Raw genomic sequence first — 24,379 nt, 5'->3', positions numbered from 1 at the left:
GCTCACCACATTTCCAGTGGTCCTGTGTCAGGTGTGGTCGGTGGCTGAGGTACAGAGCCTCCTGCCTGGCAGACAGCACCAGTCAAGAAGGCAATTTGGAAAAGGGCTTAGACACTGATAACACCCATTCCCCAAATGGTTTGTTGGTTTTTCCTAATTAAAACCCCCGGTTCATTAGTACAAGTCTCACCCAGATGCAGAAAATCAGTTCATAAGCAGTGACAACGACCTTATGTGGCTTCACAAAACAATTGTTGTGATGTGGAAGAAAAGAACTTTGGTTAGTACTTTTCTTGTCAGTTTATCAGGTAGTTTTTGGTTCAACACCTGTTAGCAAGTAGAGTTGACGATTCTTTTAAATGTCCTTCAGAAATGGCAAGGTAGTCTGAGTGGAGGAGTGGGGTATCCAAGGCACATTTCCTACTGTATGAAGAGGAGGAACAGAGAGGAATGTGGCTGAGCGCTGGCCAGGCTGGGTCTCAGGCCGCGCCCCAGCCTGCCGGGTCCCGAGCCCGGCATCCACGAGAACCCAAGGCTCTTCCACTGCAGCGGTTCCATCCTGAGCAGGGTTCCGATTTGTTCCTCTGCTACCTGGGCTGCATCTTCAAGCAATTTTTTCCAAAAAGGCACTTGAGTGTTGTATTTTCTTAGCTCTTATTTATTCAATTAGTTCCCTCCTCACATAAAACACCATTAAGTGAGAACATCTTTCTTTCAAAAGCCTGAAGATGCTGTTCCATCCCTATTTGGTAACTGAAATGTCATTCAGGACCCAAATTTGAGCAAATGTTTTCATCAAACTATTTTCTTTAAATATTCCAAACCACAAAAGGAAAAGTTAGGAATAACTTTTAGTCAAAACGGAAATACTTAATTTCCCTTATAGTCCTTTCTTAATTTCCTAAGTTAATGTGTTTTGATGAAGTGAGTTGTAAAGAAATCCAATTTTCTTATTTTTATCTAGTATAATGTTGTAGATGTAATTTCACAGGGAGAAGGGAAATACCCTGAGTGGATGGAAAGTCCTCGGCCTGCTAGGCTCCAACACCAGCCACCAAGGGACTGAGTTGTGCCCTTAGGGGTCAGTACTGGCTGTCTGAGGGTGTCCCAGTGACTGCATCTCTGACATCAGTTAGACCTGAGTTCTAATTCTGGGCTGCCAATCACTCCTGGGATTTTGTGCAAATGCTTAACCTTTGTGAGCCCCATTTGCTGTAGATGGGAGATAAACTCAGATCTCCACTCTTAGTCGGGGTGATAATTAAAGGAGAGAATGTGCACTGAGTGTTGTTAGACAGTGTCCATCAGTCAGGACGTCAGTGAAGTGGTTCTGAGCACACTCTTGTCCAGGACGCGGGGTTGGGGTGGAGGGGCAAGCATTCGCATGTAAGGACCAAATGTCCCCCAGGGGTCATTAGGGAGCAGTTACATGCCCCTGGGACTGCTCACTGCTGTGAAGTGGGGGGACGATGGCAGGTCCTGACTCAGGGCTATCATGAGGGTTCAGCGTGTCACTCGTGGAAGTATCGGATGTAGAGCCTGCGTATGGTGTGAGAGCTCAGCAAATGTAAACTGTTATTGTTGTTTTTGTATGATTAGCTATTCATTGTTCCTTGAAAGTAGGATGGGGTCTTAGAATCACAGGGTTTTTTTTAACATATAGATGCTGAAAACCTACATGATTGTACAAGCTGAGTCTCCAGGATGGTGTTGTGTATTTGTGCACAAGAGGCAGGGAGGAGAGAGGAAGGGAGAACACATTATAAAGTGATTCTGATATGTGTCTTCCACTTGGTTGAAATTTTTCTTCTAGATGGAACTCTAAATATAGGCTGTAAAAGCTTTGCCTATGTCAACTTTTCAAGTTGCCTGTTATTATCCCCTGTGAATGACTTTGTCACAAATGGCCCATTCATTGTGTAAGTTGACAGTTTTTCTCCTAGGTATCATCTCATGTGAATTTCCTTTCCTTCTAGGTCAACCCTTTGAGCCTCAGACTCGGAGACCTCCTGCAGGATCCTGGGTCTCAAGTCCTGCCTGGGCCCCCACATCCTCTGGAGTCCTCCAAAACAGACATCAAGAAGTCGGAGGACCCCGAGGCCTCCTTGTCCTCAGAGGAGGATACTGCCGGGGTGGAGAACGTGAAGAGCCAGACCTACTCCAAAGAGCTATTGGAGAGGCTGCCGCCCTCAGAGCCCAGGGCTGATGGGCCTGGGGAGTTCCCACACTGGATCCTGGGGCCCACGCAGGAGGATCCGCGCCTGGGAGCAGGGGCTCGGGGACACCCCGGCGACAGCCTGCGCCTGGAAGTCAAGTCTCCCGAGGAGGAGTATGGCTACATCGTGACGGAAAACGAGTGAGTAGGTGCTCTGGTCTTTCTCTCTGGTGCCCAAGATCCTGGCTCCTCGCTGGAGTGGGGAAATGCTTCTGTTTTCTCTTGTCCTCACTGGAGAAACAAATGGAGGCGTCTGGCGTCTCAAGTGTGGGCCAGCTGGGAGCAGTCGTCCTGTCTGCCAGGGCCTCTGAGCTGGGGACCCAAAGTCCAGGGCAATTCTCGAGTAAATAAACTCCTCCCCAGCTCCTTCATCTTCACTTAGTCATCTGCTAGTCAGACGGCGGAGGGCGGGGCTTGTGGAAGCAGTGCTGGAGCTGCACAGGTGTGCACGTGGGTGGTCAAGCCGCGCACGTGGTGATCAGGCAATCACATGGGTGGTTCAGGCCCCAGTTCCCACAGCACCACTCTTCACGCGGTGGGTCAGAGTGGCTGATGAGAGAAATGCCCCCCCCCCCATCCCCGACGCCAGCGTGGCTCCACCCTTCACCAGCGGTGAATTACAGGGTTTGCGGACCTGAAGTCTGGAGGAAAGTTCAGAAGTCATGTCTCCATCTGCCCGGCACCCCGGATTCATGCTCCACTGAGACCAGCTTCGCCCGCTCTCTTCCCGCTCAGCTTCCCCTTCTGCTGGTGCAGAGGCCTGGGAGTCCACCTCCTTAGGGCCTTTGAGGGTGGCACTTGCCCACCCTCTTCCTGTCACAAACTCAGAAATTAAAGCTCCCTGTGCTCAGGAGTGACCAGCTGTGTCCCCGGGAGCCAGTGAAGTGGAGGGGAAGGGCCCGAGCTAGGAGACAGTGCCCTCTAACCTGTTCTCCCACCACCATTGGCCATTGCCCATACCCCGCTGCTCTCAGGGGTGGCGCCGCCAGGACACAGAAAGGGGTGTGGCGGGTAACATGCACATCTTTCCTCTTTCTCCTTCCAGTTGGGGAACAGAACCCTGAAGAATGCTGTGGAAGGTTCTGCATCTCGGGTGTCAGTGCAGTCTCTTCTTCACTGACCATGTCTCCCACAACATATTCTAACTTTCTGTTCAGAAAACAGCTGCCATCTCCACACAGTCCTTCCTGCATGTGACAAGCTTCCTGCTGGGTCCCCGTTCATCTCTTTGGCTTGTCTTACAAGACTATCTCTGGCTTGATGGATTTATTGTCATTTGTGAAGATTGTAGGTGGAGTGGATATAGCCCCAGTAACTAAAAACAATCTTGGATGCTTATATATTAAACAATATTGAGAAAAAGAAACAAAAACACTTCCCAAATCTAAAATTCTTGACTGCTTAGTTGGTAGTTTTGGGTAATGTCCGAGACAAGAACATGACCTGTGGTCTTCAGGCCCAAATCATGGGCTAGTCCCAGCTTGTCTGTTTGCTGTTGGCCTTTCTAGATTCAGTGCCCCCACCCGAGAAACTGGACAGATCCCAGCGCCTGCGGCAGTGGGGAGGGGACCTGGGTGCTCAGGGAAGGGAGAGCCTTCACAATAAACACAGGCAGTGTTTCCCAGCAGGAGTCAGACATGTTTCAGTTCAGTTCAGTGGGTTCATTTGAGACTCAGACGAGGAATGCTGGTGAAAGTACAGAATCCAAGTACCTATCGAGAGAAGGTGCAAACAGTTTTATCCAGGTTGGTCCCCATGACCACAAATTAAAGACCCTCAGCATCTTGTATCATAACTTGAACCAGATTTTCATTTGTAAATGTCTCATCCTTGACCTCAGCTCCGGTTTCACTTCCTCCCTGTTAATGACAAACCTCACCCACTTAGACTCAAGAACTCCCCTCCATCTGCCCGGTCCTCCTGCTTCCGCGCCTTCCACAGTCCTGGTGTGCCTGACCCTGGACCTCTCAGCCCAGCTGTGACCACACCTTGGTTGGTTCTTTTTTCGGTCACTTGATGTGTAGAGCGAGGTTGTTTGTTGGCTCTTCCTTTCTCACGAAGGCATTTATCACCATGAACTTCCCTCCGCAGCTGCTCCTGCCGCCCCCCATGCTAGTGTGTCTGCGTTTCCCTTTTCATTCGTTTCAGGGTATTTTTTTACTTCTCTTCTGATTTCTTCTTTGATCCATTGGTTGTTCAGAAACATGTTGAGGCTCCACATATATGTGAATTTTTGTTTCCCTTTTGTAATTAATTTCTAGTTTAGTACCATTGTGGGAAAGACACTTGACATGATTCCATTCTTCTTAATTGAAAATTAAGACTGAAATCTTCAGTTTGCTAAGAAACGCTTTGTGTTCCATCATCGGGTCTCCCCTATGAGTGCTCTGCTATTGGATGGACATTCTGTGTGCATGAGGTCCAGCCGATCTAAAGTGTAGTTCAAGTGCAGCATCTTTGTGCTGTTTTCTATCTGATCTTTCCACTGTTGAAAGTGGGCCATTGACATCCCAGATATTACCGCATTGCTGTCCATTTCTGCTTCCAGATCTGTTAATATTTGCTTTTATGTTTAGGTGCCCCTAAGTTGGGTGAATAAATATTCACAAATGTGATAGCCTCTTGGTAAATTGATTTCTTCATCATGATATAATGACTTTTATGGTCTCTTGTTACAGTCTTTGGCTTAAAGTCTATTTTCTCTGATGTAAGTTTAATCTGCCCTGCTTTCTTTCAGTTTCTGTTTTCATGGCATTTCCTTTTCCATCCCTTCACTTGTAGTCTATGTGTGTTCTTAATGCTAAGCGAGTCTCCAGTAGGCAGCATGTAGTCAGTATCTTCAGGTTTACCCACTCAACCACTCTGTATCTTGATGGAAGATTTTAGTCTATGTATATTTAAAGTAATTGTTGATAGGTGTGGACTTACCACCATTGAGCTGTTTTCTGGTTGTTTTGTATGTCCTCTGTTCTTTTCTTTCTCCCTTCACTTGTGATTTGGTGACTTTCTGTATTTGTTGTGTGCTTTGATCCCTTTCTCTTTTGTGTGTCTACCATAATCTTTTGCTTGGTGGTTCCCGTGAGGCTTACATAAAGCACCTGCCACTTACAACAGTCTGGTTAAGCTGATAGCTTTGAATGCATACTGAAGCTCCACATTTTTATATAATCATTCCCTTTTTTTTTTTTACAGGGACAGAGAGAGTCAGAGAGAAGGGTAGTTAGGGACAGACAGACAAGAATGGAGAGAGATGAGAAGCATCAATCATTAGTTTTTCATTGAGACACCTTAGTTGTTCATTGATTGCTTTCCCATATGTCCCTTGACCATGGGGCTACTGCAGACCGAGTAACCCCTTGCTCGAACCAGCGTCCTTGGGTCCAAGCTGGTGAGCTTTGTTCAAACCAGATGAGCCTGAGCTCAAGCTGGTGACCTCGGGGTCTCGAACCTGGGTCCTCCGCATCCCAGTCCGATGCTCTATCCACTGTGCCACTACCTGGTCAGGCCCATCTTTTTCTTCTTTTTGATTTCTGTACACTTTTTTTTATTGATTGAGTTTAGGGAGAGAGAGAGAGAGAAAGGGAAAGAGAGAGAAAAAGGTTGAGAGAGAGAGAGGGAAAAAGAAGTGTTCATTTGTTGTTACACTTGGTTGTGTGTTCATTGGTCACTTCCAGTATGTGCCCTGACCTGGGATTGAATTCATATGCACACTTTTAATAAAGGTAATGCTGAGATACTGTGTACTTAGACTTGTACTAATGCTGTTGGAAAAATATATATTTTTTAATTTGGAGAAATGAATATACTTCTGGTGAGATGATACAGCCTCACCTTGATGTTAAAAACAGTAAGTTGTTAGAATACACATTTCAACTTTCCTCATGAGGGTACCTCAGGGTTGTTAGCCCTGGAGACAAATATGCAGGTGTTCTGGATCACCGTGTGCTCCTAGAGTCAGAATTCAGTCTGGCTGCGTGCTCAGTCACTGCGCAGCGCCAGGCCCCCACGACACTTTCTGTAAGGAAAGTGATTCCAGATCTAGGCTGGAACTTCTGTCATTGTGGCTCCTCAGGCCTCTCTCTGCATTAGGGAGAACGCCTGTGGGTTAGCAAATGTTTTAGCTAGCTCGTAAGATCACTTAAATAGAATAAATGCCATTATTTGTCAAAATGATGGATGGGGACAACTAGTGAATCCCACAAAAACCTCATTTTACCCATTGCCTTCAAATATTTAAAGTTTGCATCAAAGTTCACTGATTTCATTATGCCATCCATCAATTTTTGTTTCTCTACCTTCGAATTTTCAAATAGGTAGTGAAATGACCACAGTCAGGAAGTGAGGCAGCTGAAGCCAAACACTCATTTTGAGCACAGAGCCCCAGACATGGCGTCGGGTTCTCTGGAGTGTCGGCCTGGGCCAGGTCCTGTTCTCGACTGGGTCTCACCTGGGCCAGGAGGAGGAGATAGGCACACTGTTACAGAAATAAGACAGGGAGAAATGAGTGTTGGACACCCTTTGGTTTGCTGAAGGAGAAGTCTAGGCAAGCACGCAGCAGCTGTCTGGGGCTTCCCCACGGCCCGGGAGCCGACGTCACAAAGTCCACCTGTCTGTAACGTTTGGGTCTGAGGTTTCTTTGTAGAATTTACCATCAGTGTGACTGTGGCAGGGAGTGTTATTTCTTCAGTCTCAATTCCCACTCCTTTAAAATGAGGTCCATAACCCACTTCATCACAGGTCTGTGTGAGCATTCATGACATAACTCACAGCGTCTCAGTGGCAAAAAGCATGAGGAAATCTCAGGAGTTCTCATTGCTCAGGATTTCTGACCCTTTAGCCACTCTCCCTGGTCCTTTTTAGGGAACATTCCACAGATCCTCTATCACCTCACATGTTCACTTTTTCTCATTTTCAGCCATTCTCTCATTCCAGCGATGATTTCAGGGCATCATCTAGGCATCCTGCTGCGTGTGGGGTCTGAGGCTCCCATAGAAAATGGGGCGTGGCCTCTCCTGTGTGAGCCTCGCATCGAGTGACTGATGCACATGCTTTGTAGTCTCTGTCTCACTAGTCCGGTGGATCCCTAGAAGCGTGCCCCTTCCAATGATGGGACAGTGGTTTAACGTGCTGCTGTGCTTCTGAACAGAAAGACAGTAGAGATGGGATGCTGCCAGCTGTGGACACACCTCCTGTCACCAGACAGCGAGGCGGTGGCAAGGCCCTCCAGCCGTCCTGTTCTGACCCTGAGCCGTTAAGTGCTCACGTCTCCCTTCCACAGCAGTACTGGGCGTCCAGGCAATCAGGCTGACAGCTGTCACAACCGGGCTGATGAAAGAGCATGTGCTGCGTCCACCCATTGATTTTTGAGATTAACTCCAACTGCTTCCTAAGGAAGTTCAGACCGTGAAATGACAGCTGATGGCCATGTATTTTAAAAATAAAATAGAAATAATGGCATGCTCATTTTGAGCACAATCAGCACCATGTCCTGTCCGACGTACTGAGTGGAACCACTGACGTTGTGGCCCGTTTACCCGCCCTGCCTAGAGCCCTGACAGCCCTCAGTGGTGAGAGGGGCCGGGGCCACTGGCACTCCCTGTGCAGTAGGCATAACCGGGCATCTGGTTGCAAGACCGTTGGGTTCATGGTGATGTCCTGAGCTTCTGAGCTTCATCATGAGCTTCAAGGCTGCTGTAAGTCACCTTGTGATGGAGGAAAATGTCCAATTTCTGTGCTGTGGGTGAAGGGGCACGGGGCCAGGCCCGGGGTTCACGACAGAGCCTCAGCGGGTTACCCCTCGGGTTTAGCGCAGGTGAGAAGGCAGGATTTGTGGCCTCTGGCAACATCTGGGTTGGAAGTTAGCAGGTGTTCAGTATGGGGCTGTCAGTAGCAGAGGGACGGGGGAAAGATGTGATTCACACCCTCGGGGTCTGCAGTTTGTGGGGGAGACAGAAGGAGGCTCATTAAATAATAACCCCCACCTATGAGAGTCCAAGTGAGAAGGGGCACCCAAGTTCCGTGCCACATCCTGGAACAGGCCACTGGGCCCGTTCTATGTCATTGTCACCCATGTCCCAGAGCAGGCTGTCTGCAGTGGGGGCTCCCTCCCTGACAGAAGCTCTGAGTCTGGCCTCTACCGCATCTTCCTGGATCCCTGTCTGTCCTGTGACACCAGGTGGTGCAGCTCATTCTTGCCTGTGCACCCTGATGTGGTCAGTGTGGTGCTGGGGCACTGGCGGGCTCATGGAAACAGAGCTCAGACCTGCAGCCTGGGCAGATGGGCAGGGCGTGATGGGCAGACAGAGGCTCCAGGCCACTCCTGCCCCCATCGGTATCCTCCCTCCTCTAGGGACTAAGGCGCCAGCTCTGAAAGGTGTCCTGGGGACATTGTACATCGGGTGTGGGATGAGGTCAAAGGGCACACTTTCAAACTCCATATGCTCACCTGTGTAAAAGCTTTCTCGTTTTAAAACATCATAATGTAAACACCTCTGGAGAGCCATGTTTGGGAGGTTTGGGGGACCCATCTACCCTGAGGATCACTCACATGCTTGGGAAGGATGGTGGGGACGGCAGTGCCAGGCCGCACACCCAAGTCCAGTCTGCTTCCCCCCACCCTCTCCTTCCTCAGCTTGCAGAAGAACAATAACAGTTTGGAGGTCCCCAACAGGGTTTGGAGTAAGTGAAGTGCTGTGTGGCGAGAGGGCTTCCTGCCCCGGGGCCTTGGCACCTGCTCTCCTTGTGGTCTGTCCTCTGTGTGTATCTGTCTTTGTCCTGATCTCCTCTTTCTATGGGGCCACCAGTGATGTGGGACTGGGCCCCAACAAGCTCGCCCCACACTACTTGTCTGCGGACACCTGTCTGCACACACAACCACGTTTTCAGGGTCTGGGTCAAGACTTCAACACGTGAGTGCTCACTGCTACAGTTCAGCCCCCCACACCACCATCGAGTTTTCCTTGTTGATGATTTCTGCCTGTGTCCCCCTAGAACCCAGGAAGCAGGGGCTCAATCCCTGTGGCGTGTCCTCAGCCCGCACAAGGCTCTCAGGGGTGTTCTTGCAGGTGCGGTGAGAAGAGTGGCCACCTGGACAGGCTCTGCTGGGCAGCAGTTCTGACATCACAGTCTAATGGGCTCCCTCCGAGCCGGCACTGACAGTGTCTCACAGATGACCTGTGATTTGCAGATCTGGGATTTCGGATGTGTTGTTAGAACTTCGAATTACCTCTTTATGAGGAGATGCCATGCCAGGGGGTTATCCTGGAATATGCACCCCTTTTAATGGGTCACTGCTGGTGGGCTGCCCACCGTCTCATGACTTAGCCTCCAACTGTGACATTAAAGTGGCTTCTCACTGGCATGGAACTCGTTTTAGAAATGAATCCATTTAAAAATGTGTTTGCACCATGGCCAGGTGGCTCAGTTGGTTAGAGCCTCATCCCAATACGTCAAGGTTGCGGGTCTGATCCCCAATCAGCACACATATGGGGAACAACCAATGAATGTATAGGTGGCTGGAATAAAAAGTCGATGTTTCTTTCTCTTTCTATTGCTATCCCTTCCTCTCTCTCACTAAAAATCAATTTTTAAAAAGTGTTCAAACTCTTTAAAATAAATAAACATGTGTCTCCTTTGTACACCCACCTTCCCACCCCGAGGTCTGCTTCCCAGCATCTGTCTCCGTCTCCTCCCCTGTCGTCGTTCCCCCCCCCCCCCCCGCCCCATTATGTTTTCATTGAGGCTGAGATGAGCCAGTTGCTGCACCATGGGCTCATTACACATCCTAACAATCCTATTTGCACTGAACTGTGTGTCTTGTTACCGGAAAATTCAGGTGACTCATCATGGCTAGAGAAGCTCCTTCCTGAGTCTGCTGCCCTGAGAGCTGGAACCTGTGAGAGGAATTCGGCCCAGGGCGGGCGCTGTCCAAGTCGAGGGGCTGACAGGAGCGTGTGGGGCCCTGAGCTCCTCACGCGTCGATGCATGCTGTGCCATGTGGTAACACTGCCTTCTCTGCTCTCCCACAGCCCCTTGAGCCTGGACAAGGGGAAGGAGCTGATAGAGGACATCACACGTGTGCTCCAGGTGCCAGCAAGTGTCGTCACGGACACTGAGTGAGTACTGGTGTGGGGCCTTCGGGTTTTATTCTTGGCCACATCATAGGCTTTGTGTCATAGGTCGGTTTGCAAGGGGGAGAGCTATGTGCCTGCGGTTCCTGTTAATTACACCAGAGAGAAACGGTTTCGGAAAGAAATGAAAGGAAAATTCCAGTGGGGTTGGTAAGTTAAACACAGCTGAAACCTGAGTATAATTATCAGAATTATAATCAGCAGCAGTGGTTCCCAGCCCTGTGGCTCCACAATCACCGAGAGTCCCTAGCACTCCGGCTTCCCTGCCCCACGGCATAATGCAGAGCCCTGGGATGGGGCATCCGTGTAGCCCCAGTCAGCACTGAGCAGGCGCCTGTCGGGTGCAGGGCCCTGCTGCCTTTCCGTGACGAGGAGGGAGGGGCGCAGGCACGCAGCACGTGCACATGCGTGCTACGTTTCCTATTTTGGGGAAAGTGTGAGCATTGAGGACCAGCACCACAAGAAGGAGCCACATGGTAGGCGTGGCCAAGTGCAGGTGTGGCCAGAGTGCAGGCCCAGCATGGAGAGCCCATGCTGGGGCAGTGCTGACCAATGGTGAGCACGGCTAGGGACTGGCAGTCAGGCTGAGCTGCGTGCTCGTGGATGGGAACGTGGACACAGGGAGTGTCCGGCATGGCCTGCTGACACTCAGGTGCCCCTGTGGTTCAGGGCAGCTGTTTGTGGAGCTCTTGCTGTGACCTGGCCTCCTCTAGGAGCTGGGTGACCGTAGGAGCAGCACTGCCCTGCATAAGAGCTTGCCACTACTGGGGAGAGACAGTCAGGTGCAGGTGGCTAGCATGGCAGGTGCTCAGAGACCTGAGTAGGGAAGCACCTCACCCAGTTGGGGCCTGGAAGCTTCTGGAAGGGGAGAGCTGAAAGTCAGGTAAAAAACAGGCAGTGCACCCCCAGCACCTGGAAAACCCACACAGTGAGCCAAGGAGCTGCCCATGTTCACCTCTCCTGGGTGCACATGTGTGGTGCACAGGTGGGCTGTGCAGGCGAGGCATGCTGAGTAGGGGAAAGAATGCAGGCTATGCATGCTCAGCGGGGCTCCACAGAGGGACTGGGTAGGACAAGGACTGAGTCACCACCTGCAATGACCCACCGGACAAGTCTCATCAACCTTTTAGAAACTCAGAAAAGTGGCAGGACTGGGGCATCGGCCGGGGTACAGGCTTCAGGTGCACGCTCATTTAGGTGCAGAGCTGGCTGGCTCCTATCTTCTTCTCCAGAGCAGGAGCAGGAGGGCCCCCTGCACGGTCGCCAGACCAGAGCTTTTATACACATCATCTGCCAGTCTCTCCTCTGCTCAGAAAAGAAAACTGGGGCTCCCTGCTTCCTACAGAGCCAAATCTGAGACCGCCACCCTCTCCTTAAGCCTTTGGGAAACTGGTCCACAGCTGCCCTGTGAGCACACATGCAGGAAGGTCCTTCCCCAGTGGCCTTGCCCAGCCGGGATACCCCCGGCTCCCTGCTGTTAGTCACACTCATGTCTGAGCTGAAGTCTGGTACTCTTGATGCCGAAGACATCTCTGAAGACCTCAGTCCTGGCCACTTAATGTCTGTACTTCTCCTCAGGGTCCTTAGTTATTGTCCATGTGAGCACATGCATGTGCATACGCATGCATGTATATGCGTGTGTGTGGTGCTTGTGTTGCCCCTTCTGAGTCACATGAACAGATCCTGTGTATCGCCCAGGACCTAGCACTGACAGTGTGTGCTGATGGGCAGGGTGGCCCAGGGTGTGATGCTGCGTGGCCCCACGTGGCTCTGTGTGGAGGAGCCGTTCTCAGCAGTTCTCATTCTTCCAGGTGACGGGGAGGCCACCACACCAGCACTGTGAGAGATCGTCTATGCCTTTATTGAAGTACTAGTTATGCTTAACATGCTTTGTTAATGGTTATGTAGCTGTCAAGTAAATTCCATTATTTCTTATTACATCATTAGAGACCATTAAAACGGCATTAGCATGCTGATGTAATTATGCCAACAGACGCACAACGGCCACAGTTATGACTTTATAATCTAATCATGGCTGTCCTCATGGTTGATGGATGCTGGGCTGTTCTGAGGGCTCTGTCACGTGGGCGGCGCTGCGGGACCTGCTCCAGAGCGAGGTGGGGACAGCGTCACCGCTGCTGCTGACAGCTTCCACCGAGCCTCCTGAGCAGCCCCGAGCCGGCCGGGCCATGAGCGCAGCCGGGCAGCCTGATTCTACAATCAGTCCTCATGTCTTCTCCTGGTGCAGGAGGGGTGCAGTGTCTGTCTGTGAGTTTCCCTGAGCTGATGACACGCGTGCCCCATCTTCCAGGACTGTCAGTGCAGGGGCCACAGGGAACTCAAGTCCTGATGCTTTACTCTGGTTCCCCGTGCGCAGGGCTGGGGATCCATCTGGAACAGTCTCAGCCACAAGCAGGCCCCCGTCATTCTCCCAGTGCTCCACACCCATACCTCCCTGCACGTGAGAGACACTCCCTGTTGTGCTGAGACCAGAGAGTGTGTTTTAGTTTGCTGGGGCAGAATTGGAATTATTTGTCTCTTGGATTTGGGAAGACATTTCTTATGAAGCAGAAGTAGGAAGAAGGCCCTGTGGCTTGCTTTGCAGACTAGATGATGACCATCCCTGGACACTGTTGCACGTGCCAGGGCAGTGCATGTCAACAGAGCAGTGCTCAGGGCACACAGACATGCTCACAGCCAAGTGCCTCCCGCAGTCAGCCTGGGTGCTCCTACTTAATGTATCTCTCTGCCCACAGGCGCTGTCCCCGGCAGTGGCTGGGTCACTTCAGAGACAGGGGCCTGCAGAGGGGTGGACAACATGAACTGAGGCGTGAGAAGAGGGCATGGAGGGTCAAGGTGCTGAGGTTCCTGTGGATGGTACCTGTGGGCTCCATAGCCAGGACAGCAGGACGGGCAGTGTCTCTGCCAGGACACGTGAGCAGTGTCTCTGCCAGGACACGCGCCGAGCTGGCACCGTCACGCAGGAGCTGAAGGTGGAGGCCAACGGCTTCCTCAAGGAGTCTCAGCAGAGCATGATGACTGTCTGGACAAAGAAGGCACAAGGAGCTCCGCAGGCTGGACCGTCCTTATTGTGCAGGGCTGTGGGGACAGTGGTAGGAGCTGGCTCAGGGCGTCGCGTTGATGTGCTGCTGAGACTCCGACATGGGATGTTGCAGGGGTGGTGTGGACCTGGTGTCTGTGCTGCCCCATGAGGCACAGCGCTCCCACTCACGGGCGAGTACAGCGGGCTGGCCACCAGGGACCTAAGCAGAGACTTTGTGAGAAACTGGACATGAGGCCGAGACCATGAGTCAACTGTGGAGGTGACATCTGCAGGGACATCCACAGGAGCTTATGAGGTGCACAGAACGACGAGGCTGAGGTCAGAGCACCAGCAGCAGGGGGTACAGCTCTGGACCTGCGAGCCCTGGGGAGGAAGGCAGGCAGAACACAAGAGCAGGCCGGCAGGGGGTTCCACCTGTGGGGATTTCCCCTCAGCCGTGTGACTAGTAGTTCTGAGAGAGTCATTCTAATTTTTACATAAGGCTACTTGAGCATAGTCTTACTTCTCAGTGGGTTCTCACTCTTCCGTGCTTTTCTTTGCAACATTCTTGTTATCTGCCTTTTTGAATGATTGTGTCACAAACACTGAAACCAGCAGCCCGCCCCTCCTCCCTGCCACTTGTATTTTCTTTACATTTTTTAGTGCAGTTCTTGATCGTTCCAGAAACAAAATAAGGGAGTTTCTCTGTACATTTTGGGAAGAGAGTGAAAATTGGAGTGGAAACCCTGGGACCTTGGAGCACTAGGACTCCCTGGGGGCAGAGTAAGGAGTGTAGTGGGGTGCAGGCTCTCTGGGGGGATCGGGAGTCAACTTCCTCGCTGCCTGCTCCCACCTGAAGCGGGCCCTTTCCCGGTACATTTCTTCGAGGGACCCTCCTGTAGAGGACATTTAAGGAGATCACTCTCTAGAGCCTCTGTGACTGCCGTCTGTGCATGGGGTTCCCTGCCTTTAGGGCTGACCCCAAAACCGGCCCTACTGAGATTGCTGTGCACTTAATACATGCTTCTACAGTGTAAGTGGGCTTCAAATGAATCAAGTTATTTAAATAAAAAATGTGTTTTTCAAAATCATGTTCAGGAAATTTTGGATAATTTCTGTCTGCCAGTTCTCCACCAGTTATTTTTATAGTGAATGTTTCTTAATGACTTTGTTAAGTTTTTTAAATGGTTCTTGTCAAAAAGGTTTTTAAATACTCATCTCTTTCCTCCAGGTTTTGATTCATTCTGCTCCCTTGGGAACCAAACACTCGAATCTATTTCCATAACACTTTTTTCCTCTTGCAAGAATATCCTCTTGTTATTTGTTGGGCTGTTGGGGTTGAATTTTGTATAAGAGCACCGCCATGTGTCTGAGCAGAGCAGAGGCTGCCAGGAGAATCACTGGGAAATGGAAACAGAGTCAGTGTTGAGAACACACACATGTGGGAGTACGGCCCTGGGTGCACGTGTAGGACATGGAGACCTGTCGGGGGTCATGCATGGCAAGCATGGCCTTCGGCACATGCATCTGTGTGTCTCAGGGAGGCTGTGCTGTGTGCTGAGTTGGCCATGACCCCTTTCCAACAATCTCTTCCAGTGTTCTGGGACCGGCGGTGACCTTCAGAGTGAGCACCAATGTCCAGAACTTGACAACTGCAGATGTGGCAAAGGCAGCAGGTAAGACTGTTTCAACATGACTACACATGTGCACACCCATGTGCACTCCAGTCAGGGGGTGGAAAGACAGACCGTCCCTGGCACCCTGATACTTGTGGGGGAGTCGGGGAGGTTATAGCAGAGTCAGTTAACATGACTGCTGGGGACGGGGGCCTCAGCACTGAGTGCAGAGACCTGCGTGTGGGAGGCAGTGCCCGGTGCACATGGGGGACAGATGCGGCTTTGCTCCTGGCTCCCGTTTCATACCAGGCAATGGGCTCCAAGCTCTTTCTGTCCATTGCTGACTGATTGTAAGGCAGGAGGGAGATTTCAGCAGAAACGAGTGATTTGATCATAGCTTCACGGTCAGAGCCCCGCTCCAGCCAGACCCACCCACAAGGCAGGGACCTGCTGAGGACCCCAGCTGTGAGACTGGAGTTGGTCCCTAAGTGAAACACCCAAAAATACAGAGACCAGAAAGTGCTGGTGGGACGGTTTGTGTTGTCCTTAACCTCAAGTTTCTGAGTTTACCTTACTGAAAACCCAGCAAAATATATTGCACGATCTTTCTGCCTTGTTAGAAAACATAGGAGAGGTCACAGAACTTTGGTTTGACGATGTCCTGTTCCTTGCTGTGACTTATGAGTGACGACTCTGTGTTGTGTGGTCACGTGGAGGAGACATGACTGACTGTCCCTGACACAGCAGACATGACGCTTTGTTGCAGCCAATGCTGTTAGTGCTAAATACATGAGCTATTTTTAGTAAAATTTACATCTTTTTTCCCAAAGTAAAATGTGGCAAAGTATTCTGGTTGATGGAGGGCCATGATCACTTCTTTTGAATTGTGCTGTTGCTATACTGACCATGTGAGCTCGGTCTCTGTCCTGTGAGTGGATTCAGGCATGCGAGCTGCTGCAGCATCGGGGGGCACAGCTGCTGCTCTGCTCTAGTCTGGTTGCCATTGGGTTTTCTGGTAGGAAACGTCCATTTTCATAGTAACTCTCACTGGCTGGAAGTGTTCATTTGGGGAGAGCACAGTACTTCTGGTCAAAGGATTTGTGGCTAAGTTGATGGCACTCAGAAACCTGACCAGAGCTGAGCTCTGGAGAGCTGACTCCGATTCCTCTTCCTGTTGCGTTTCGTTGGAACGTGGAATCCTCCATGAGCACTGCAGCGTCGTTACTGCCGCTGAGCAGCCTCACGTGGTCCCAGAGCACTGGGCCAGCACACTCACAGGAAACATAGAGTCAGGACTGGGTGCTGCAGGCCACCTCTTCCCTGCACAGCAAGCGCTCTTCCCCGTCCTGGGCCGTCAAGTGGGTGGTCGGTACTGAGCACCTTTCAGCTCAACTCATCACCAGTAGTTCTACAGAAAGGAGCTAACAGCCGCTCCACAGCTGGCTGGCCCATGCTGAGAAGGGGACTTTCAGAACTGGGTTTGCTTCAGGTGCTATTAATGAACTAACACAGAATGAAGTTTGTTTTTAAATCATGACAATATACTTACTGACAATGGCCTTTCACTGATTTTACTGTTTTCTGGGGGAAATGAGGTTGATTATTTGAAATCTCGTTTCTTGGTCATTTTAGCTGTGTTCGTGTTAAGTACTAAGTGCTGTTCCCAAAGGGAAATCGGAGGAAGGTCATCTCAGCAACTCTCCAGACACGTGTGTTTGCTGAATTACGCCACTGCATTTATAGTAACTCTCACAACTGTGCCAGGCAGCATGCTTCTTGCTTATTGTACATGTGAAAAATATATGACATGTATACACAGTTTAAAAATTAGTTCCCTTTATATACAATATTATGAATAATTTAAAGATGTCATAAATGTACATGATGGTGTATAGGAAAATGATCATGGAAAATAAGTTTGTGATGTCAGGATGCTATTTTGGGGGCAGAAGAAATATTCCAGAGCTATACCACCTGACCACGTCTGCCTGGTGAGAGTCTGGGGCCACGGAGAGAAGTGACCTCTCTCAGGGCAGAATCCTCGTGAGGGTGACCTCCACACGTGCCAACAAGGGAGAAATTAGAACTTAAAAGGGATTTATGTGTGGTTTCTCCCTTTAAAACATGATGCAGAGTCTCAACAGTGTTTTGGCATCCAACAGGCTGCCTTAGGGGCGAGGTCATGCCCTTCCATGCTTAACCATGTCTGCTGCACAGATGTTACCTGGCTACATGAATCGGGGTGGGGACACAGCTGTGCTGATGAGTATTTTTGTTGTAAAATTTAGCACCCATTTAATGTCAGGCAACAGGCATGGAAGTCCTGCTGACGACGCCTATCCCAGTGTCACTGGTCATGGGGAGGTGGACACACTGGGGAAGATGATGGCCTGTCTGCACAGCGTTAACACCCTGCCTTTATTCGCTCAGATCAGTGGTGTCTCCCTGCCCTCCCCTGATGTCCCCCGATCCTGTCTCCCCCTGAGAGTGGCTGGGCACTGTAGCACTGGGGGGTTCCAGAAGCTTCACAGACACGTTTTGTTTTGTACAGAAATATGAAATTGATAGGGGAGGACACTGGCAGACTTGCCCACCAGTAGTGATAACACAACATGATGTAGTTGTATTTGCAGGTGTTCATTAAAATCTGTTCTCCAACGTGCCAGCCACAAGCTCCAGAAGCCCATCATTTCTCCTCACTGTGCTGACAGCAGGTGCCCCTCACCTTGCGCCCATCAGGACTCAACCACAAGCATTTGTCAAGTACCAACTGCGCCTGCCGGTCCCTGTCCTCCGGGGTTTTCACTGGGGAGACAGCAGCACCATGAAGTGATGTGTAATCGGTGGTGAGATGGCCCAGGGAATGGCGTAGTCACATTTGGTTTATATTCAGTATGTGAATCTTCCACCTCTCTCTGAATTCTGGTTCATGTATTTGGAGGAGTGTTGCCCTTGGCAACACAGCGTGGCACAGAGAACAGCAGGGGCACCGGCGTGTTGGCCCAAGCTGGGTGGTGCTGATGTGTGATCTGCTTTGCATCGAGGCGGTGCACCTTCAGCTGAAATAATCAACCAGAACTGCCCATCATCAGCGCACCGCAGGGAGGGCACCCCACCCAGGGTGCAAGCTGCGTTCTGGTCCTCATGGTTCCCTCCTCCCTGCTGCTTGACACACGTTTAGAAACCTCCCACTGGTTTAAAGTCCCCTCACAGAGTAGGTGTGTGAGCGTGCGCCTTCTTGACTACAGGCCTCACTGGACAGCTCTTGCACACGGTTCCCAGGGAACGCCACGCATGAGCATCAGGGCCTCCCGACGTCCCTGTGGCCTCTCCTAATTGAGGACACTGTGATGACTACACAGGAAGAATCCAAACCATATGATTGATCAGTGAGAGCATTGCAAAGAACAAGAACCAGCAAAGGAGCCAGACATGGCTGGAGGGAAGTCTGCCTTCTCAGACATGAACTTAACCATCAGTAGAAGAAGCAAAATTGGAAAGTGTCACAACAAACCCACGCCGACGTAGTTCCATTTTCTGGGTCTTAGTGCTCAGGGGTCCCTTTGCCATAGGTTTTCCAGAGACCAGAGAATAAATACTGACTCTTTATACCTTTTGGTTGTTTTGTTTTTTTCTATTAATGGTATTAAGAACTACTTGGGAAAAAGCAGTCAACATTTTTTATATGTTATTAAATATAATGTATGTTTATTCTATGCAGATAATGTATGTTTATTCTTACTTCCAAGTTTTCTTGATTATCAGTGGGCCTCTTGTACCTTCCTCAGCTTTTTGCTGTTCTTCAAACCCTCGCACAAGCTCCACGCAGGGCCTTTGCCGTGCTGTCCCCAAGTCTGGGTGGCTCTGGGCGTGAGCACGCTGCTTCTCATGCATTTTAGGTTCCTTTGAAGAATTCTCCTAACCTTTCTTTCAAGGCAGGTCAGCTGCTCACAAATTCCCTCATTTTTTTTCTGAAAATGTCTTTATTCTGTACTTTGGAGAGAGAATTTCACTGCATGCAGCATTGCTAGGTGGTGACTGTGTGCGTGTGTGGGTGAGTGTGCATGAGTGTGACTGTGTGTACACTTTAACACTTGTGCCAGATCCGTGCTCCTCTCACCTGCACGGCCTCTGAACCAGATCCCTGGGGCCCACCGTGTTCTTCCAGCGAGGTAGGTTTTCTCTTTGTCTTTGGTTTTGTGGTTTGTTTATGATATTGCTGGGTATAGATTTGGGGGATTTTATTCTAGTTGGTGTTCTGAGCTCCCAGGATCTGTGGTTTGGTGTCTATGAATCTTGGAAAACTTCAGGCATCATTGTTCCTCTCTGTTCTCTGGTGTTCCTGTTGTCCCTGCCTGTCCCATCCCCTGTCCCGCGTGCTGGTATTTCAGGCCCACGTTGTCATCCTGCTCTCTCTCTGCCATGCAGTTTGGGAGCTTCTGTGGACATTTCTCCGAGCTCGCTGGTTCTCCCCCAGCCGTGTCCCACCTACTGATGAGCCTGTCAAAGGCAATCTTCAGTTCTGTGGCAATGTCTTTGATTTCTCATGTTTCTTTTGATCCTTCCTCAGAGTTTTCATCTTTCCACTGACAGTGCCCATCTGTTGTTACGTGTCCGCTTTCCCCTTAGAGCTTTTAGCATCTTAATCATAGATCTTCAATTTCTGGTCTGATAATTCCAGGATCTCTGTCATGTCTGAGTCTGGATCTGGTGCTTGCTTTGTCTTTTCAGACTGCTTTCTGTTTGTTGGTTGGCTGGTTCTGCCTTTTGGCATGCCCTATAATTTTTAGTGGAAGCCAGACATGGTGTATCAGGCATAAGGAAGGAGATAAGTAGCCTTGGTGGGAGCTTTTCTGTCTCCCTGGCTGTGAGTTAAGCTGTGTCCACGTTTGATGTTGCTGTGTCAGGGGCCTTTTATCTACTGTCCTCATTTTCTCTCCTATTTTCTTTGGGTTTCCCTAAACACTTCTTCTTAAATAAGGTCTGAGATGTGCAGCTCTTTCACCTGGAGTCCCCGTTATTACACAGAGCACAGTTACTTCAGTTACTTGGTGGTGAGGGAGGGGAAAGCGGAGAAGCCTTCTGTGGTCCCACGATTAGGTCACAGCTCTCGTGGGCTGTGACCATCACCACTGCCTCTCAGCGTGTTCCTCCTTTATGTGAGACAGGACTGGGTTTATCTCTCTGTAGTATTTATAATGTATTTAAATATTTCGTATTTATATGTTATATGAATATATACATTCCATATAAACATAAATATATATTTATATAGAAGTGCTACATATTAAAGTTAACATTTTATAATAGTATTTCCATACTAATCCTTTCTCAGTACATGATATATGTTACAAAAATAAAGATAATCTTTTTTCTGATCAGGCAGTGGTGCAGTGGATAGAGCATTGGACTGGGACGTAGAGGACCTAGGTTCGAAACCTGGAGGTTGCCAGCTTGAGCATGGGCTCACCAATTTGAGTGCAGGGTCGCTGACTTGAGCATGGGATCATAGATATGATCCCATGGTCGCTGGCTTGAGCCCAAAGGTCACTGGCTTGAAGCCCAAGGTCACTGGCTTGAAGCCCAAGTTTGCTGGCTTGAGCAAGGGGTCACAGGCTTAGCTGAAGCCCCCAAGTCAAGACACCTATGAGAAAGCAATCAATGAACAACTAAGATGCTTCAACAAAGAATTGATGTGTCTGTCCTTGTCTGTCCCTCTATCTGTCTCTATCTCTCTCTCTCTCACTAAAAAAAAATAATTTTTTATCTCTTTATATGATGTCTTTTACTGCATAGATTTTAAAAACTTTTATCAAGTCTACCAAATATATTCCATTAAAGTTTGGTTTTGCAGGGAGGGTGGGAGTGGTTAGTCATGGTATCTTTCCCTATAGTGAGGTCATAAAAATATTTGGCATATTCTTTTCTAGAATTTTAGTCTTTAATTCACCAGAGATATAATTTTGTTTCTTTCTACATGGCTAATTGTCCTGGCACCACTGGTTTAATAGTTTATCCTTTTTCCCTTCGGCTTGTGTGTCACATGTGTTGTTTATCTGATTTCCATATACACACAGTTCTGTTTCTAGCTCAATTTTATTCCCTTGCTTCTGTTAGTATTTCCAACACCATGCTTATCAAGCTCATGAAAAAGGATGGCTTGGGTTTGAAATTGAAATTCTATGTAACATATAGCTTAGTTTGCACAGAATTGACATTTACAACATTGAATCTTCTCATCCATTTACATGGGACATGTCTCCATTTATTAGTCATTTAATTGAGTTTTAGTATATAGTTTTTAAAATACGTGTTAACTTTTAAAAATACCTTGCCAATTCACTCACAAATGAATTATTATTAACTTAATTTCTAATTTTTTAAAATTTTAAATTATTATCATATAACCATTATGGAAAACCCATATGGAGATTTCTCAAAATGTTAAACATGGGACAACCATGTGATCCAGCATTTCTGGGTATTGATCCAAAAGAAACCAAGTCATTGTCAGGCCTGACCAGGCGGTGGCACAGTGGTTAGAATGTCAGACTGGGATGCCGAGGACCCAGGTTTGAGACCCTGAGGTTGCCAGCTTGAGCGCGGGCTCATATGGTTTGAGCAAAAGCTCACTAGCTTGGACCCAAGGTTGCTGGCTCAAGCAAGGGGTTACTTGGTCTGCTGAAGGCCCGCGGTCAAGGCACATATGAGAAAGCAATCAATGAACAACTAAGGTGTCGCAATGAGCAACGAAAAACTAATGATTGATGCTTCTCATCTCTCTTCGTTCCTGTCTGTCTGTCCCTGTCTATCCCTCTCTCTGACTCTCTCTCTGTCTCTGTAAAAAAAAAAAAAAATCATTGTTAGGAAGAGACACCACATCCCCATATAACTACAACACTTTTCACTACAGCCAAGGTCTGGAAACTATCCAAGTGTCTGTCAACAGATAAAAAGATAAAGAAAATATAGTGTACACACACATGCACACATGCACGCACACACACACTGGAATATTATTCAACCATGAAAAGGAAGGAAATCCTCCCAATTGCAACAACATAGATGATGTTATGCTAAGTGAAATCAGCTACAGAAATACAAATACTGTATGATCTTACTTCTGTTTGGAAACTAGAAAATAAACTCATAAATCATAGTAGGATGATGGTTCTCCAGAGGCTAGTTGTAGGGAAGGTGAAGAGATGTTGGTCAAAATATATGAGGATAAGTTCTGGGGTTGGAATGCACAGCCTGCTGACTGTAGCTAATAATACTGTATCATGTTTTTGGAAGTTGCTAAGAGTGTAGATCTTAAGTGTTCTCAACACACACAAAAGTGACTGTGAGTTGATGGGTTTATTAACTAATCTTGGGATAATCCCTTCATAATACAGTGGTACCTTGAGATATGAGCAGACCAACATACTTTTTTTAAGATACGAGCTGCGACTCAGTCCATATTTTTGTTCGAGATCCGAGCAAAATTCTGAGATACAAATCGTGATTCGGGAAGCTGCCACTAGTTGGTGCGTTGCCGCACGGGTCCAGTTTCGGCAGCACAACACCAGCATCTCATTTTTTCTCACGTGTTATCCACAGAATCAAGTCGAATCTCGTGCGCTGTACTCATTCTTGCATCACTTTTGTATTTTTTTTTTGTTCTTTTTACAGGGACAGAGAGAGAGTCAGAGAGAGGGATAGATAGGGACAGACAGACAGGAACGAAGAGAAATGAGAAGCATCAATCATCAGTTTTTTGTTGCGACACCTTAGTTGTTCATAGATTGCTTTCTCATATGTGCCTTGACCACGGGCCTTCAGCAGACCGAGTAACCCCTTGCTTGAGCCAGCAACCTTGGGTCCAAGCTGGTGGGCTTTTTTTTTGTGTGTGCAAGCCAGATGAGCCTGTGCTCAAGCTGGCGACCTCGGGGTCTTGAACCTGGGTACTTCTGCATCCCAGTCTGACGCTCTATCCACTGCACCACCACCTGGTCAGGCTCATTTTTGCATTTTTTACTAACTTTTTTTGTGTGCTATCATGGGCCAAAAAAGTGAGTGTAAAGGCCAGTGGTGAGAAGGAGAGAATGATGTCGATAGAAGTAAAGCAAAAAAATAATAGAAAAACATGAGCGTGGTGTACGAGGGATTGAACTGGCAAGGCTGTACAACCACAACACATCTACAATTTGTACCATCCTTAAACAAAAGGATGGCATCAAAAGCACAAATCCAGCAAAAGGAACTACAATTCTGTCCCAATTAAGGACAAATATCCATGAAGAAATGGAGAAGCTTCTGCTGGTGTAGGTGAAATAAAAAGAGCTGGCAGGAGATACAGTGACGGAAACTGTAATATGTGAAAAGGCACATATTATTTACAGCAACTTGAAGAAGAAAGAACCATCAACCTCAAAAGAGGCAGCAGAAGATACGTTTAAGGCAAGTCATGGCTGGTTTGAAAATTTTAAGAAGAGATCTGGCATCCACTCGGTGGTGAAGCATGGTGAAGCTGCAAGTGCTGATGTTAAGGCAGGTGAGGAGTACATCGCATGTTTTGCTGTGCTTATCGCAAAGGAAGGCTACATCCCCCAACAAGTGTTCAACTGTGATGAAACAGGATTGTTTGGGGAAAAAATGCCCCGAGAACTTTCATCACCACAGAAGAGAAGAACCTGCCAGGCCATAAACCCACAAAGGATCATCTGACCCTTGCATTGTGTGCAAATGCTAGTGGTGACTGTAAAGTAAAGCCACTGCTAGTATATCATTCCGAAAATCCTCGAGCCTTTAAGACTCACAAGATTCTTAAAGAAAAACTGCAGGTTACGTGGCGTGCCAATGCTTGGGCATGGGTTGCGTGGCAGTTTTTTATTGAATGGGTAAATCTCATCTTTGGTCCTGCAGTGAAGAAATATCTTCAAGAAAATAAACTCCCGATGATAGCATTACTAATCCTTGAAAATGCTCCAGCCCACCCACCTGGTCTTGAAGATGACATTCTTGATGAGTTCAAATTCGTGAAAATCCTCTACCTCCCACCCAACACGACTTCAGTCTTGCAACCTATGGATCAGCAGGTCATTTCCAACTTTAAAAAGCTTTACACAAAGTACTTGTTCCACCGCTGCTTTGAGGTGACTGAGAATACAATTCTAACCCTTCGAGAGTTTTGGAAAGATCACTACAACATTGTGATATATTTACGCATTATTGACTTGGCATGGCAAGAGCTTACAAGAAGAACCTTAACTCAGCATGGAAAAAGTTATGGCCTGATGTTGTTGCAGACAGGGACTTCAAAGAATTCGAACCAGAGACCGAGACAGAGGTAGAAAGAAGCGTTGGAGGAGATTGTGTCTCTCAGAAAGTTGAT

General features: G+C 48.5%; 1 protein-coding gene across 2 annotated transcripts in view; it reads left to right on the top strand.

The window, feature by feature from the left end:
• Window positions 1–24,379, top strand: part of PTPRN2 (protein tyrosine phosphatase receptor type N2) — a 477,946-nt gene that overhangs the window by 237,277 nt on the left and 216,290 nt on the right. For both annotated transcript variants that reach the window (XM_066385718.1, XM_066385717.1), the window contains exons 9-11: window positions 1,977–2,356; window positions 10,243–10,329; window positions 14,984–15,063. In XM_066385718.1, coding sequence (XP_066241815.1) covers window positions 1,977–2,356; window positions 10,243–10,329; window positions 14,984–15,063 — 547 coding nt within the window. The remainder of the gene's footprint in view (window positions 1–1,976; window positions 2,357–10,242; window positions 10,330–14,983; window positions 15,064–24,379) is intronic.

This window comes from Saccopteryx leptura, chromosome 5 (genome assembly GCF_036850995.1).
Source record: "Saccopteryx leptura isolate mSacLep1 chromosome 5, mSacLep1_pri_phased_curated, whole genome shotgun sequence".
Lineage (NCBI taxonomy): Eukaryota > Metazoa > Chordata > Mammalia > Chiroptera > Emballonuridae > Saccopteryx > Saccopteryx leptura.
Note: the sequence above shows the minus strand (reverse complement) of the source record. Positions and strands in the feature narration are given on the sequence as shown.